At 42.8% G+C, this 17,081-nt stretch overlaps 1 protein-coding gene across 3 annotated transcripts in view; it reads right to left on the bottom strand.

Moving 5' to 3' along the window:
* MLLT10 (MLLT10 histone lysine methyltransferase DOT1L cofactor) overlaps positions 1–17,081 on the bottom strand; it is a 692,838-nt gene that overhangs the window by 289,155 nt on the left and 386,602 nt on the right. For all 3 annotated transcript variants that reach the window (XR_004538143.1, XR_004538144.1, XM_033931325.1), the window contains one exon: positions 652–747. Coding sequence is in view for 1 of the 3 variants with exons in the window: in XM_033931325.1 (XP_033787216.1) it covers positions 652–747 (96 nt within the window). In the remaining 2 variants the exon portion in view is untranslated. The remainder of the gene's footprint in view (positions 1–651; positions 748–17,081) is intronic.

Raw genomic sequence — 17,081 nt, 5'->3', positions numbered from 1 at the left:
TTAACTTTTAAAATACTACTGTTATGTACAAATCCATTTTCTTACAAAGTGCTTTCGTGCAAAATAACAAAAGCCGGCACTGATCTTTTAGATGTCACAAGCACCGGTATCTCTGTTGTAGCAATGTGAGGTTCGAATTGCCCAGCGGGACCCGTTTCACCACATTAAGGCTTCATTATCGTGTGCAGCTATATTCTATTAAAGAAACAAGATGGCGCCTATTTTTTAGGTGTAGATTTTTCCAATGGATATCCATGAAATTGTGGACGGCTATTTGTAGAATTGCAACCAGCCTTTACACGTCCGTTCCAATTAATGCTTGTTAAAGTCCTTAATTGAGCTTATTATCCACTTTATTTGGACACCTAATATGGTAGACGTCCATATTTTGGACGCCTAAAATTAGATGTCCTTTACAGAATCTACGCCAAAGAGTGCTTCTCTGTGTCTGGAAACCCGCCTGCTCTTCCTTTGGCGGCACCATGGGGAGATAACCCGCTTGTCTAGAATAATATACCTATTGCACTAAAAATATATTGCACTAAAAATATATTTTTCAATATTCTTATACATCAATTAATTGTTTCACACTAATAAAATCTACTTTACTACTAAAAAAAATATGAACTTAAAATGATTTATTTAGCTTACTTTCTCTGTTGTTACAGTCAGTGAAGGAATCAAAGAAGGTGAAGACTCTGCTTGCTTTCTGTGTTTTTGCTTGTGTTTTTCTTTATCTTTGTGTCTCTAAAATTGTGAAAGCAAAACAGAACTTAACATGATTCATATTCAAAATAGTTTTGCAGCATGTTTATTTAGAGGCCCTTTTACTAAACCACATTAGGCACATAAGCCCTCACCCTATAAAAGACATCTATAGTTAGGCGCACCTAGCCATTCTAAGCACTTAACTTAAGTTTTTTAATTGGCTTAATCAGTGCTGATAATTGACAACACCATTAAAAACCAATTAAAAGCAATTTAAAAAAATTATTTGCAGGTAGGCATCTACATCGAGGAACCTATCGGTACCTACATGACAAGTAGGCATGGTTAGGGGCAGAATCAGGGTGCAGTTTGGGCATGGATTGAGTTAGGCACACTCATTTAGGCCAAGAAAACTCTGTCCTAAATGGAGTGTACCTAAGGATTTAAACTCCTAGCAGTGTCTAATCCTGCATAAGTGCAGCTAGACACAATTCTATAAACGGCGCCTATTGGCTGATTGACAACTGCAGCAAATGGCACCTAGGAGATAGACATAATTTAAAGAATCAGGCCCTAAATGCTTGCACATTAATTGGGAGCAGGTAACACGTTAATCCAAATATTATTGCACAACTTGCATACATAATGCAGGGACCACTTCCACATTAGTTTTGCGCTTGTCATACATCAATTTTCTGCATTAAGAGCAAAATTTAGTGCCTTTTAGTAAAAGGGCCCCTTAACCACATAACACAAGTTTCAAAGCTAATAAATTATAAAAGTAGGTAGAAAAAAATCATGTCAACCTACTGCAAAGTCAGCCGATTATTTGAGCTATGCTAGGTATATCCCAAACCTCGGGATATACCTAGCATAGGGGTGGGCAAACTTTTAATTTGTGTGCCACAATGGGTTCTTAAATTTGACAGAGGGGCCGGACCAAGAGCAGATGGATGGAGTGTTTGTGTGAACTAATCTAAATTAAATGTACACGTCATAACATAAAAGATTTTGGTCGTTAAAAGGTAGCAAAGCATGAAAACATAAGGCTTATTGTACAAAACAAATGTACATGATAATAATCCATTACGCTTACTCTTTTTTTTTCTTCTCACTGCTATGGCACTCACAAGAACTGACATATTAGAGCAAGATAGGGCCTTATAGTGATTTTGAGATACCAACAACATACTCTGGAATTCTAAGTACCCTACATACTCAAATATAAACTAAGGTAACCTTTTTTCTCCATAAAGAGAGGGAAAAAGGTTGACACAAATATAAACCAGGGTTTATATCCAAATATAGTAACGCTCTCTCCTCCCCGACCCAATCAGCACCAATAATCTTGCCTTCTCTGAGGTGTCCCATCCTGGCCCTTCCCAGTCTGACAGCCCCAGCAGCCTCTGCCTGGCTGCCCCGGCAGGCTTCGCATGGGTCTGCCTTAAGCTCTGCTCTGGTGGTGCAGCGGTGAGCCGGGACAAAAACTATCCCTTCTGCCAGCCGGCTCTGCTCCATCCTGCCTCCCTCTCGCCCACCGGACCCATCCACAGCCTACCTTTGAAACCCAGATGGTTCAAAGGTCAACCGGGGCAGGAACGATGCTCCTAAACTCCTGCCCTGTGAAGACACTGTTGAAGATGGCTGCCATGAGTTCTCACAGCAACCTCGTGTCACAGGAACTCGCAGCAACCATTTTCAACAGCAAATGTGCACGGGGCAGGAGCATTGAAGCATTAATCTTGCCCTGGTTCACTTCTGGACCACCAGGGCATCAAAGGTACTAGGGAGCGGGAGGGAAACAGGGTGGAATAGAGCCAGTCATGACTGGACAAAGGAGGGATCGTACCTGTCCTGATTTACCGCTGGACCATGAGGTCTTAAAGCAAGCTCACAGAGGCCTGCTGTGGGTCTGAAAGGGGGGAGAGGTGGTGCAAGCTGGGGAGGACTCGAATATAAACGGAGACCCCCATTTCTAGGCCTTTTTGGCCTAAAAATCTTGGTTTATATTAGAGTATATAACAATATGTGCCTGCTTCTAGAGATCATCCTTCAACTATATGTGATCTAAAAGGAAAGAGAAAAAAAATCAACTGGCAGCCATTACTACCAAGCAATTATATTTTTTTAATTGTATAAACCCTAAAGATAGCATTTTAACCTTACCAACTTTCAGTCAACTACATTGCCTTTAACACACAGCAAATCATTTAAAAATGTTCACCGTCTAAAAGGATGATACAAAAATCTGCAATAGAGCAGACACACTGGATGGTATGAATAACATGAGGAAAGACCTGGAAGCTTGAAGAATGGTCTGAAATTTGGCAGCTAAAATTTAATGCTAAGAAATGGAAGGTTATGCATTTAGGTTGCAAAAACCAGAGGGAATGGTACAGTTTAGGGGGTGAAGAACTTATGATGGAAGAGCGGAACTTGGGTGTGATTGTATGTGATGATCATAATGTGGCCAATCAGGTTGAAAAGGTGACGGCGAAAGCTAGAAGGATGCTAGGTTGCATAGGGAGAAGTATGGCCAGTAGCAAAACGGAGGTATTGAATCCTCTGTATAAGTCTTTGGTGAGACCTCATTTAGAATATTGTGTACAATTCTGGAGGCCGCACTTTCAAAAAGATATAAAAAGGATGGAAGAGTCGGTCCAGAGGAAGGCTACTAAAATGGTATGTAGTCTTTATCATAAGGTGTATGGGGACATATTTAAAGGTCTCAATCTGTATACTTTGGAGGAAAGACAAGAGGGGGGAGATATGATAGAGATGTTTAAATACCCACGTGATATAAATCAGTGTTCTCCCCCAAAATTTTTTCCAGCCGGGTGGCATGAAAAAGTAGCCGGGTGGGGCAGGATGGGGAAATTTGGTGGTGGGGAAAATTAAGGGCTCCTTTTACTAAGCTGCAATAGCGTTTTAGCGCGTGCAGAATTGCCGCGCTACACAGCTAGAACTAACGCCAGCTCAATGCTGGCATTAGCGTCTAGCACGTGCGGCAATTCTGCGTGAGTTAAGCTCGCAGTAAAACTGCTATCGCAGCTTAGTAAAAGGAGCCCTAAATGTGTACTATTTGTATTAGTTAATTATTATTAGTTATTTTCCAATGCTCAATATGACTGCCTTTCTTAAGGTTTGACACTTGTTCCATAATTTTTTATTAAATTTAAGAAGTATCCAATTCTAGAAGTGAATAATTAGATATTTTCCCTCTTTCAAATGATATAGAGCAGCGTCTCTCAAATTTTTTTAACACCTGCACACTAAACGGAGCAAATGTTTTTTGTGGCACCCTAAATGCAGCAAATAATTTTCATGGCTGGAAAAAATTTCTGGGGAGAACACTGTTGCCGTTAGTTTTCAAGGTCCAATCACGTCAAAGAATGATGCTTATCTGGGCAGTTGTATAATAAAAAGAATGGATAAGATAACATGAGAAGTGAAATTGTCATGAATCAGAGGGATACATACCCTGTAGGTCCTAAAAGCAGGCTTGTGGATTAGATATAAACTATGAAGACAGTGGTGTACCTAGCATATGTGACATCCGAGGCCCGTCATTTTTTGACACCCCCCCATCTGTATGAAAAACATGATTTTTTAGTAACAATCCACACATTACACAAGAGTGTACCTGCAGTGAGCAGTACATCAATACACCCATTGTAAAACTAAACAAGCCAGACTAGTACAGATCAATCCTACACAGTCAATCCTAACTGAAAACCATGTCTTTCGAACACACAGAACACAGAAAACACCTTTGCCTAGTATGGAATATGTAATCACAAACTAACCCCTCTCCCTTTTACAAAACTGTAATGTGGTTTTTAGCCATGGTGGTAACAGCTCAGACTCTCATAGAATTTTGAGCAATTACCACCATGGCTGGTACTAACAAAACGCTCTACAGTTTTGTAAAAGGGGGGATAAAATAGAAAAACGTAGACAAAGGTTAAATTGAACCACCAAGAAGCTGGACTCTGCATACAATGCAACACCACAGAAACAGCGATGCATCTCCCCTAAAGCAAAAAAATAAATAAATAGAATTCTTTTCTACATTGTCTTCTCTGGTTTCTGCTTTCCTCATAGTCTTGTCACTCTCTTCCTTTCATCTACTGTGTACCTTCTCTCTGCCCCTTCTATATGGCATCTTCTCTTCTTGTATTCCACTTCCATCTCTCCCTTCACCTTTATTATTCTGGCATCCATCTTCTTCCCTTCCCTCCTCCAATGGTCTGGCATCTCTCTCCTCTTCTTCCCTTCCCTCTCCCACACCCCGACGGTCTGGCATTTCACTCTCTCCTCTCCCTTCCCCCCACTTCCATCAGCATCTGCCCCCTTTCTTTCCCTCCAACCCAATTCATCCAGTATCATTCCCTCTTATGTCTCTCTCTCCTTTCCCTGCACACCAATTCCATCAGCATCTGCCCCCTTTCTCTTCCTCCACCACCCTTCCATACCACCCTGATCCCCCTTTTTCTCTCTCCACCACCCTTCTATGCTCCTCTCTCCCTCCAAACCAGCAAGGTCCCATGATGACTGCTTCTGTTGCCTCTGCCTCTGGAAGATGTAAGTGACGTTGGAGGGGGTGGGCCGGCAGACGCCGGGAGTTGCGGCAAGATTCCGCAATGACTGCAGCTGCCGGTCCACCCCTTCCGATGTCATTTACATCTTCCAGAGGCAGAGACGGCAAATGCGGGACCTTCCTGCACTTCAGTGCGGCTGCTGACTCTGCTTCAGAATAAGTACGGCAGCTACGCTGAGGTGCCATTTAGAGCAGCTCAGAAGGTTCCGGATCCGGCTTTGTACCCCCTAGGGCTGGCACCCAGGGCCACTGTATGAGGGGACAAAAAAATAATAAAAAGAATGGATAATTTGACCGATTTAGACATGTCATACAATTATAACCACAAAAAAATGTAATTCTGAACTCAAAAGACTCCAGACGAAAAGCAGACTATAGAAAGGAAACCAGAAAAGACCAAACCCAGTGTTCCCCCTAGGGCCTTTAAGCTGGGCGCTCCGCACAGCTAATTTAGATGACCACCCAGCTGTCATCCGATCGCAAATCCAGCTGCTGCTCAACTTAAAAAAAAAACCAAAAAAAACAACTCACCGGCTTGGAGATTCCCACTTTAGCCCGTAGTGAACTCGTGCTCCGAGGCCCAAAAGTGTGCGTGCGAACTTCCCTTCTCTTCCCTCCGAAACCGGAAGTTATGTCTGGGGAGGGGGGGGAGAGAAGAGAAGGGTAGCCGGCACGCACACTTTACAGCGTCGGAGCACTTAATATCTGATGAGGCCTCGACCATGCTGCCTGAAGATATCCATCTAGAACGTGCTCATAGATCCTTGCAAGCGCCACGCGCTAACAGGCCGCGCAATATAATAGCCTGTTTTCAAAACTTTAAAGTCAAGGAGGCTGTCATGGCTAAAGCTCGGGTGCAATCGCCTCTTCAGTGGAAAAATTATGGCCGGCTTGGCATTAGTCACTTTAAGGCGGAGAGTGGACTTAAAACTGGTCTTGAAGTACTTGCGAAAAAAGGCGATTCGCTATCGCTGGCACCACCCATTCGCACTATTATTTCATCTGAAAGGAACTTTGAAAACAGTGCATTTCTTGGAGGATGCGATCCAGATTTTTCTGGACGTGAACTTTGAGGTCCAGGAATCGTCGGCGGGTGGTGGCCTTTAAGATTTCCAGCTTGATGGACAGTTTTACAGGACCTTTTTGGCTGTTACTCCTGTTCTGGAACTAATTTCAGGGATTTGCTTCTATTTTTCCTGATGTGTGTTTGAGTTGAGATCATGTGGTGTTTTGTGGTTATTGAGTGTAGCGGAGTGGATGGCTGGATGTTAGTTTTTACTTTCTTACCAGTAGGTTGCATTTAAGGTTGGTGGAGAGCGGGGATTGGCCACCATGTGGTGGGATATTTCCAGTAAATTGTTGATTGGGAGTGGGTGGGGTGGGGGTGGGGAGCTCAGTATTTTTGTTTTCATTTGGTTCTCAGGGTCTTCAGATATTGAGGAGGGGTTTTGGTGAAGGTCTTTTTTTTTTTTTTTTAAAGTACACAGGGGGGAGGGTATTAAAAGAAGTGCTAGATTGGGCAGGGGAGTGAGCTTATGGGGCCAGAAACAGAGGACAGACAGAGAGATGGTGGGCAGTGGTCTGAAGGGAGAGAAGTTGTTCCAGGGGTGGTGTGGAGGAAGAGGGAAAGAGATACTTGAAGGGAGAACTGTTGGGAAGAGAAAGGGAGAAATGGTAGAACTGGGGGAAGGAGGCAGGGGGAGAGATGGGGTGGGAGGCAGTTGGGAAGAGACAAGGAGAGAAGATGGATCTGGGGATGGAAGGGAGGTAGTGATAAATTTTAGGCCTGTGTATGGAAGGCAGAGAGATGCAGCATCTCTCTTTTTTTTCCTTCATTTCATTGTTCAGCATCAAGGGGGGAGGGAAGAAGAAAAACAGAAAAGAGAGGGAGCAAAATGTTGGACCATGGGGATAAGGAAGAGAGATGGACCCATGGGAGGGCAGGAGGGAAGAGAGATAGGATAAGAAAGGGGATGGAAAGAAAGGGACAGGGAGTTATAGCCTGACCAGTAGAGAGAGGTAAGGGGATTCTGAAATTGGTGAACCACGTGAATGAGGTCAAAAGAGAGATGATGACAAGATGAGTGAGAGCGCAGTGAGTACGTAGTAGAAATGTGGTAATGGAGAGTAGATAGCAGGAAATAAGAGGCTGGGAAAGGAGTGAGATGGGAAATGGGAAAGCTAGGGACAGAGAAGATTGAGAATTGAGAGGTAGCTGAACATTTAAAAAGAAGAAGGGTGAGAAAGAAAGCAAGATTTGAGTGGACAGAGGCAAAAAAGAAAAGAAAAAGTTAAAGCTGAAAAGGAAAATCAATATGTTGTAGACAAGCATAAGGAGGAAATGGAACAAGAGGAGAAAAAAATGAACAGCAGCCACTGGAAAGAGAATTAGTTGAAGATAGACTAGACAAAAAGCAGAAAGAGAAACTGGGACCAAGATGATGGAAAAACAAAATATCCAGACAAGGTAGAAAAAAATTGTTTTATTTTGAATTTATTAACTAGAATATGTTAGCTTTGGGATATGTGCATCACAATTATTTTTGTAGTCAGTGGCGTAGTCATATACAGCTGATTTGAGGGAGGGACTGGAGCCCAAAATTAGTGGATGGGCACCAAAGTTTCTTCCCACCTGAGTGCAATTTACAAATACTTGAGCTATTGGGGATTCCCAAGCCCTGCCACCTGAAGACATCTTCCTCCAGCCTGGCAACCCAAAATCTCCAAGCTTTGCAGCCAATGGCAATATCCTCAAGCTGCCACTGCTTTCATGCATGCAGGAAAGCCAAGGTGGGGGGGGGGGGAGGGCAGGGAGGAGGGAAGGCAGCAGCTCTGCAATATTGCTGCCAGCTGCAGAACTTGGGAAGTTGGAGGGGAGGAGGTGGCCATCAGTTGGTGAGGCTTGGGGATCTCTACTAGCTACAGCAGGGAGATGTTCATTTTGAGGGAGCCAAAGTGGGAGGCCCAAAAAAACAGTAATATTTACCCTCACTGAACGATTCTCCACCTGCACCGCTGACAACTGATGCAGCATCCCCGCTCTGAAGAGGCTCACCGTAGCTGTAATAGAAGTGAATGGGAAAACCAGGAGCAGGCATCCCTGTTCATTAGAGTCGGGATGCGGAAGCCTGTGGCTGCTCCCACTGTCAGCAGTGCAAATGGAGGATCACTCAGTCAGGGTAAGCATTATTGCTTTTTCGGGTTCCTCTCCACAGTGTCCCTTTAATGAAGGTTTATTATTAGATACGTACATCTTCTATATTAATGATTGCAAATTTTGGACCTGCTCAGCCTTTTTTTTTTTCTCATCAGCTAGTGTTAGTGTTTGTGCAGCCCCAGATTTTTTTCGTCCCAGGGAAAGCCAAAAGGTTGGACACTGCTGCCCTATTCCTTCACCATGAGCAGGGAGATTTAATTTTCATAGTGTTCCAGGCCATGCACCAACCCTATTCCCCATTCCTACTCCTTCACCGTAAGCAGAGAGGGGTAATTTGCATAGCACCAAATTTGAACCACCAAATTTCCCCGTCCCGCCCCACCCGGCTACTTTTTTGTGCCACCCGGCTGGAAAAAATTTCTGGGGAGAACACTGTACTAAGATCCAAATGCTAAAATCGGACATGTCCATTATGAAGAGACGTGTGGATCACCGCTAATTTTAACGAGTGAGTCTTTAAAATATGAGACGGTAATGAATAGCCAGACCTTGAGTAAAATTGTGATGTGAACATGTCATAGAAAAGAATAAATAATGTGTAAACTAAAAACCAAGAACAATATATTGTAACACCAAACTCAGAATTAATGAAATAACATGCTAAAAGAACTTAACCTCCCCCCTAAAACAGGGCATATACATACTTAAAATGATGGCTGGTTACTAACAGTATGCCTAGACCAGTGGTTCCCAACCCTGTCCTGGAGGAACACCAGGCCAATTGGGTTTTCAGGCTAGCCCTAATGAATATGCATGAAGCAAATTTGCATGCCTATCACTTCCATCATATGCAAATCTCTCTCATGCATATTCATTAGGGCTAGTCTGAAAACCCGATTGGCCTGGTGTTCCTCCAGGACAGGGTTGGGAATCACTGGCCTAGACTATATAGACCTAAACAGGGCAAAAGTAAACATATGGAAAATGAACAGCTGATAATACAGTGTATCTTGAAAATATAAGCTGATAGTAGCTCAAAGTCAAGCCGCGGGTACATGAAAAGTGAAACCTGGGAAAGATCTAAATTATTGTTCAAATGAGCTTCTATTAAAACCAAAGAATAAAACCACAGCACTCGGGAAAGTAAAAAAGGGAGAATAAAATGGACTTACCAAAAAGGTCTCTGCACCGATGAGATAAACTCGTACGCAGAATAAATGTGAACACGCGTCAGAGGGCTATGATATTTGATCCGTTGAAAGAGGCGCCAAAAAAGTGTCGGCAGTGGATTGGATGCACACTGATAGGGGAGGGGCATCGGGCTGTTAAAAAAGGCTGCTTTAATAAATGAAAATACTGGTGAAAAACTAAATAAAAAAACAAAACCATGATAAAATGCCAAACCTGACAGCAAGTGGTAGTGAAAGTAGCATAAGGCACCATAGTACTGTTAGTGCCAGAGCTGCTTAGAATAAAGAACTGTGCTGTACATGAGGAGAAAAAAGAAAGAATGAGGTGATAAGATGTAAAGTGCTGGCCCCTCACTGCACCACTTGATAAAACTAAGAAGCGATGTTCTAGAGCAGGGGTGCCCACACTTTTTGGGCTTGCGAGCTACTTTTAAAATGACCAAGTCAAAATGATCTACCAACAATAAAATTAAAAAAAAACCCACAAAGCACACTGTATGCATAGAAAATGTTAATTATCATTCCTATTCCGGGATTTTTTCAGCGGTCAAAGCAGATGACTCTATGCACTGTCACCTCAGTAACAACCATACAAAAATAGACAAATAGACCCCCTCCCTTTTTACTAAACCACGATAGCAGTTTTTAGCGAAGGGAGCTGCGCTGAATGCCCAGCGCTGCTCTCGACGCTCATAGGCTCCCTGTGCTAAAAACCTCTATTGTGGTTTAATAAAAGGGAACCATAGTGTAAAATATAGATCGCAGATATAAATTCAGACACATTTTTATTACTAAATTGAAAATAAAATCATTTTTCCTACCATGTTGTCTGGTGATTTCATGAGTCTCTGGTTGCACTTTCTTCTTCTGACTGTGCATCCAATCTTTCTTCCCTTCTTTCAGCCTATATGCTTCCTCTCCTCCAGACCTCATTCCCTCCCCCAACTATTTCTTCCTCTATCCCTGCCCTTTCTTTCTTCATGCCCCCTTTCTTTTTTTATGTTTCTCTTCTTTCTTTCTCTCTGCCCTCCCCCAAGCCTCTGCCACTGCCATCGGAGAACAGGCCCCCAAGCCGCCACTGCCATCGGATAACAGGCCCCAAAGCTGCCGCCCCAAGCTCTCCCTGCTTCGGGCCGAACAGCATTCCTCTCCCCAACGTCATTTCTGCCGTCGGAGAGGAAGGTTGATTGGCCCAAGATCACAATCGACCTATTGGGGAAATACTGCTGGGTCCTGCCTTCGTGGAAACAGAAAGTAGGCAGGACCCGGCAGCAAGATGAGCAAATTGTAAGCTTCACTGACCTGTCTCCTGCCTTAGCCCGTAGCGAACACATGCTTCAGGGCTCTAACATGTGCGTGCCGGCTTCCCTTCTCCTCCCCTCCCCGCGAACATAATTTCCGGTTTTGGAGGGAAAAGAAGGGAAGCCGGCACGCAAACGTTAGAGCCCCAGAGCATAAGTTCGCTATGGGCTAAGACGTGAAATCTCCAAGCCGTTTTTTTTTTTTTTTTGGGGGGGGGGGGTTTGGTGTTGAGTAGCACCGGCGGCAGCAGCAGCAGAATTCACAGCGTATGATAGCCGGGCGGTCATCTAAATTACCCGGGCGGACCGCCCGGCTAAAAGGCCCTAGGAAGAACACTATAAATGTGTATGAGTCAAGTCTCTTTCATTTGAAAGGAAGCTCTGGAATGAGAGGGCATAGGATGAAGTTAAGAGGTGATAGGCTCAAGAGTAATCTAAGGAAATACTTTTTTTACAGAGAGGGTGGTAGATGTGTTTAACAGTCTCCCAATAGAGGTGGAGACAAAGACTGTGTCTGATTTCAAGAAAGCCTGGAATAGTCACGTGGGATCTCTTAGAGCGGGGGTCAGCAACCCGCGGCTCCAGAGCCGCATGCGGCTCTTTTTCACCTTTGCCGCGGCTCCGGTAGTGTGTCACGCGGGCCGGAGTCTTTCAGTGGCTGCGGCGCGCTCCTGAAGAATGGGAGGCGCGGAGGATGACGTGTGATAGAGGTCTGCACGGGAACGGGGATCGCGGGGATCCCGCGGGATCCCCCCCTGGCCCACGGGACTCCCACGGGGATGAAAACAGCCTACCTAAATTCTGGCGATGCAGGCATGCAGCTTACAAGTCCGGCGTCACGGCGGGAAATAGCCATGCTGAGCAGTGAGCTCAGCATGTACACAGATGAAAGCCTTGCTTGCTGATTGGTCCGGCGGCCCCGCCCCGCCGTGCCGCCGGACCAATCAGCATCTAAACATTAAGATAAGAAACAATATATGCAGTGTTAGATTTGTTTTATAATGGTTTTGCGGCTCCAAGGTTTTTTTTCTTTTCGAAAACGGGTCCAAGTGGCTCTTTATGTCTTAAAGGTTGCAGAACCCTGTCTTAGAGAGAGGAAGAGATAATTGTTACAGCGGATGGGCAGACTGGATAGGCCATTTGGCCTTTATCTGCCATCATGTTTCTATGATTCACTTTTCCTGCCCAATCAGGCGTGCGTTTTATTTTTCAAACATCCTGGCAGGTTTATTTTGTAGCCTTCCCCCCTCCAATCTCACACCGACGGTGTGGTGTAAACAAAATAAACAAAAATGTATTTTCCTCTTTATGTTAGGTCCTAGCTCACACGCTCGCTAACACTAACTCTGGCAGGATATACATTTCAAATTTGACATATTGTAACCACAAAATAGAAAATAAAATTATTTTTATCCGCTTTCTACTGCCATATCCAACATTTCTGTTTCTTTCCTACTGTCTACCATCTCTCTCTCTCCATTCCTTGTGCCCTGGGTCAAACCTCTTTATTCCCCTTCCATGATTCATCTTTCCCTTCTTCCCCTCCATTATGATGCGCAACATTTTTCTCTCACTACCCTCCACCCTATCTCCAAAATTTCTCCCTCTTTCCCATTCATGTCTTCCTCCCCTCCACCATATGCAGGATTTCCCCCTTTCTACTTACTCTCCCTTCCTCTCCTCCACCCCAACAATTTTTCCTCTCTCCCCCCCATGTGCATCTATCCTCCCCTCCCATCCCCCTGAGCAGCAGCTTTCCATCCCTCCCATTCCTCTATGCAGTAGCTTTCCATCCCTCCCTCCTATCCCTCTGTGCAGCAGCACCCCCCACCGATTCTATCACCATAAGACCTGACATACCTCCGAGACCTCCCAAAGCAGCAGCGGCGATGAACAGTCTGCAGTAGACTTGCACTGAATGGGCTACTCATGGCCTGCCCTGCTAGGGCTTCCCTCTGTCACATCAAAAGTGATGCGTCAGAAGGAAGGCCCCGGTGGGGCGGGCCACAGAGCAGCTTGTTCAGAGCGATGCTGCTACTGACCGTCCACCACCGCCACTGTTTTAGGAGGCCTTGGAAGTATGTCAGGTATGGGTGTTGGTTGCTGAATTGGTGAGTCCGATTTTCTCTGACAACAAATCGATTCAAATCAGCAAAATCAGGCAGCACTAGTTAGGACAAATGCTGCCCGATCAATAACTGGCTGCTCCCTTCTTCATCTTAATACTCTCTTCTATCCCCCCCCCCACCTCTGCTTTTTGTCTCCCCTCTCTTCAATTTTCTTCTTTTGTACTTTTTGCTGTTCCTTTACTAGTTTTGCATGCCTTGACTGAATGCTGTTTCTTTCCTATCAAAATTTTATAGTTCTTTTTCATTCCTTTTTTTAACTTATGTTTACTAAAATTTAACTTCTAAACTTGCCCACAGTCACTTCTTCCACTAAAAGTTATGTCCACATTAAGGCTGCCATCTGGATCCAGATTTGCAGGACAGGGTTGATCCACTCCTGGGTTTACCCCAGTGCATGCTGGAACTTGTAGTCTTTGTTTTCTTTGAGAATACCATGAGGAAATCAGAACTAAGTCCCTGCATACAATGGAACTGGATCACTCCTATCTTGCAGAAGCATCACAGAAGTAGACCTCAGGAATGTTGTTTTTACAGCTTTGGCTGGAAGGGAGGGGATTTATTTACATTAAGCAACTATGTAACCAGGCTACAGCCAAAGGCAGCAGCCTAAATATTATCTTTAGGAAAATGAGAAACAATATATTTAATGTAGGCAAAAATGGTAGTTAAAAATGCTATAATAGTGACCTTGAAAGTACCAATTTGTATGCATGAGAATAGACTTTTATTCTGTATCTTTTAAACTAGTTTCTCCTAGGTTAAAGTGTAATTATATCTTAGATCCTGTAGTACCTTTATATGCATATGTAGACAAAAAATATGCTATTTTACTCTGCTGCAGAACACAGAAGGCTTAATGTTCTTTTAGCTATAAGGTTTATGCAAAGTTTCAATTTTAAAGAGGTTTTGCTTTCAATATAATACCAAACTTCCTTGTAGTATCTAAACCTAAGCAGAACAGAAGCAAATCAGCAGGGATGAAAATTAGCCATCACTATTAAATAAAGTATCTGCTAGCAAGCAGAAGATCTAAGTTCCAGCAAAGTTGTTTTTCCTTCAGAGAGCAAAGTTTAGTACATAAATTCTTTTATACAAATATAAAGGTAGTGGGAACTTACTTGCATGTGTAGTCAGACAAGATTTCATTAATATCCTCTTTGGGGAAAAGTAAGATGAGAAAAAAAAGGAATGGCATACAAGCAATCCTCCTCCCATACAATTGATCTGATCTTGCTTCCTATCTAGCACTGTTCAGAACTGGGGGAGGGGTAGACCTGGCTCAAACATGCAGCCCCAGAGGGGAAGATTTCCCTTGGGTCCTACTACCTGCAATTTACAGTCATTTTGGAGAGGAGAGGTTATTATGTCATTTTTTATGTCAATATTTCATTTAACGATTTAACATTTTGCCATAAATGGGTGCCCTATTACTTTCATAAATAAAAAGGAGCGTTTGAGATGATGCTTCTAACAAGTAGATGTGCTATGCAATTAGCAAAAGCAAATCAACTTACTTTTTTCTCCTCATGTTTATCCTGAGAGTGAGAGGAAGAATCACTTAAACTTTGAACATATGATTTATTACATTGTTTCTCAACTTCTTCAAGCCAAGTACCCCCCTAAGCCTAACAAATACCAACCGCCCAAGCTCAGCCCCTGACTCCACCCCAATAATAATAGTACTAAATTGTAATGCAATTTCTTCCATCCATTTTTCATACACACAATATAATCTTATTAATACATAATGGTAAGCACAAAATTTTTAAAAAAACATTAAGCATACTGTATGCAGAGAAAATGTTAATTATTATTTATATTCAGGGGGGGGGGCTTCCTAGAGGTCAAGGCAGATGACTTTAAATAAGCAATGTCTTCCAGATTTATCTAAAAAAAAAACCAGAGACATAGGAAAGAATTCTTGGCCTTGAGGCCAAGAGCTCTGGCTCTGGTGGCTACATTTCTTGTTAAGTATCCTGCAAAATGTTATGTTTCTTATCAGAATAAGAATTTTCTTTTTTTTTTAGCCTAAACTCTTGGAATTTGTTGAGTCAAAAGAAGGGTTGGTAACTGTGCCTAATGATATATGACTTGCCATTTGGCTGTAGGAAGGTGCATCTAATGCCGTTTCTCTTGCAATTAGTTATTTGATAATTTCCACTGTGGTAAATTTTTTCTCTTGATCTCTTAAATTGTGGACTAAATAAGAGTTTAATTTCTTTTTGCTTCGTATGCTTAAATTGTATTTTCCTTATCTGCATCAAGTGTTATTCTATGCTTGAAAAATTGAAAATCTTATAAATAAAAATATAAAAAAATATATGCAATGTCACCTCAGTAACAAGTATAGAAAATTATAATGCAAAATATAGACAGAAGATATAAATTCTCAAAACTAACACATTTTGATCACTAAATTGAAAATAAAATCATTTTTCCTACCTTTGTTGGCTGGTGATTTCCTGAGTCTCTGGTTGCACTTCCTTCTGACTGTGCATCCAATATTTATTTATTTCTACCTCCTGCACGCTTCCTCTCTTCTGGACCTCATTCCCTTGCCCAACCAACATCTCTCTGTCCTTCCATGAGTCCAACTTTTCTTCCTCTCTCCTCAACCCCAATTGGCAACATGTCTCCCTCTCTCTCTCACGGTGACATGTCAACTCCGTGCCAGACAAAAATGCACCGACAATCCTGTGCAGGACTTATGCGCTCCGCCTTAAAACAGTTCCTGTTAGCGCTCTTAGGGGGGGAACACCCCCACTAAACTTACAAGTGTTCACGCTCCTGTTGGGGGAACCCCCTACTACACCGAAAACTGCCGATTGTCCAAAAAATGAAGGAAAACAGCAGTTTCCACTGTAATAATGGGGGGTTCTCTTCTCCTACCTACCTAGACACTACCAGGTCTACCCACTGCACTCATACAAAGACCCGCTCATTCATTTAACACACAAACAACAAGAAAAAGGAAAAAAAAGTGGAGAAAAAGCCTCAGTTCATCTTCATATGGCAAAAAACTCCACTTATAAACAACCATTAAGCAAGGTCCAAAATGTATCAGTTCACTCAGCAGTGAGAAACACTATAGTAGCCCTCGTAGGAACCACCTAAAAAAAAAAAATCTAGATGAACTGAGGCTTTTTCTCCACATTTTTTCCTTTTTCTTGTTGTTTGTGTGTTAAGTGAATGAGCGGGTCTTTGTATGAATGCAGTGGGCAGACCTGGTAGTGTCTAGTTAGATCCCTCCTAAGGTTTCCATTAGGGCATAATTCATTAGTTTTAGGAGTTTTGTATGTCCTTCCTGAGATTTTTTTGGGTTCCCTTCTCCCCCACACCCTCAATGGAAGTTTACTGGGGGGGTTCCCCCCAAGCCCCCCTTAGAGTGCTAGAAGGAACTGTTTTAAGGCCATGCGCATAAGTCCTGCGCAGGATTATCAGCGTGTTTTTGTCCAGCGTGCTTTAGTTAATTCAATTTCTCAGAGCCTAAGACAGAGGACAAATGAGTTTAAGCAACAAATGGGATCAATAGAGACTCCGATAATTAGGTCTCAAAAGCATCCTTGTACAACCAGCATTTTAACAGTCCTTTAAATTTACTTAGTGATTTTTCTTCTTAATAAATGATGGTAAGGAATTCCATATTCTGGGCACTGAAGCTGCAAAGATCGTATCTTGTCTTGTATTTATTATATTAAGTGGTGGAATTACTAGAAGGTTTTTGTCCTCCGATCTCAAACTTCTAGTAGGAATATATGGAATAATGTACCTTTCTAAAAATGATGGAGCTTTAAGTTGTTAATATATTGAATGTTAATATTGCTTATTTGTAGGAGATTCAGTGAACAATTGGAAGCCAATGAGCTTCTTTAAGAGGCATCACATGATCAAATTTTCTCCTATTCGTTTTAATCTTAATTGAGGTGTTTTGAATTAGTTGCAATTGACGGATTTCTTTAAGAGCTACTCCTTTATAGAGCGAATTGCAATAGTCTA

Source organism: Geotrypetes seraphini, chromosome 2 (genome assembly GCF_902459505.1).
Source record: "Geotrypetes seraphini chromosome 2, aGeoSer1.1, whole genome shotgun sequence".
In the NCBI taxonomy this organism is placed as follows: Eukaryota; Metazoa; Chordata; class Amphibia; order Gymnophiona; family Dermophiidae; genus Geotrypetes; species Geotrypetes seraphini.
This window is presented reverse-complemented; position numbering and strand designations above follow the sequence as displayed.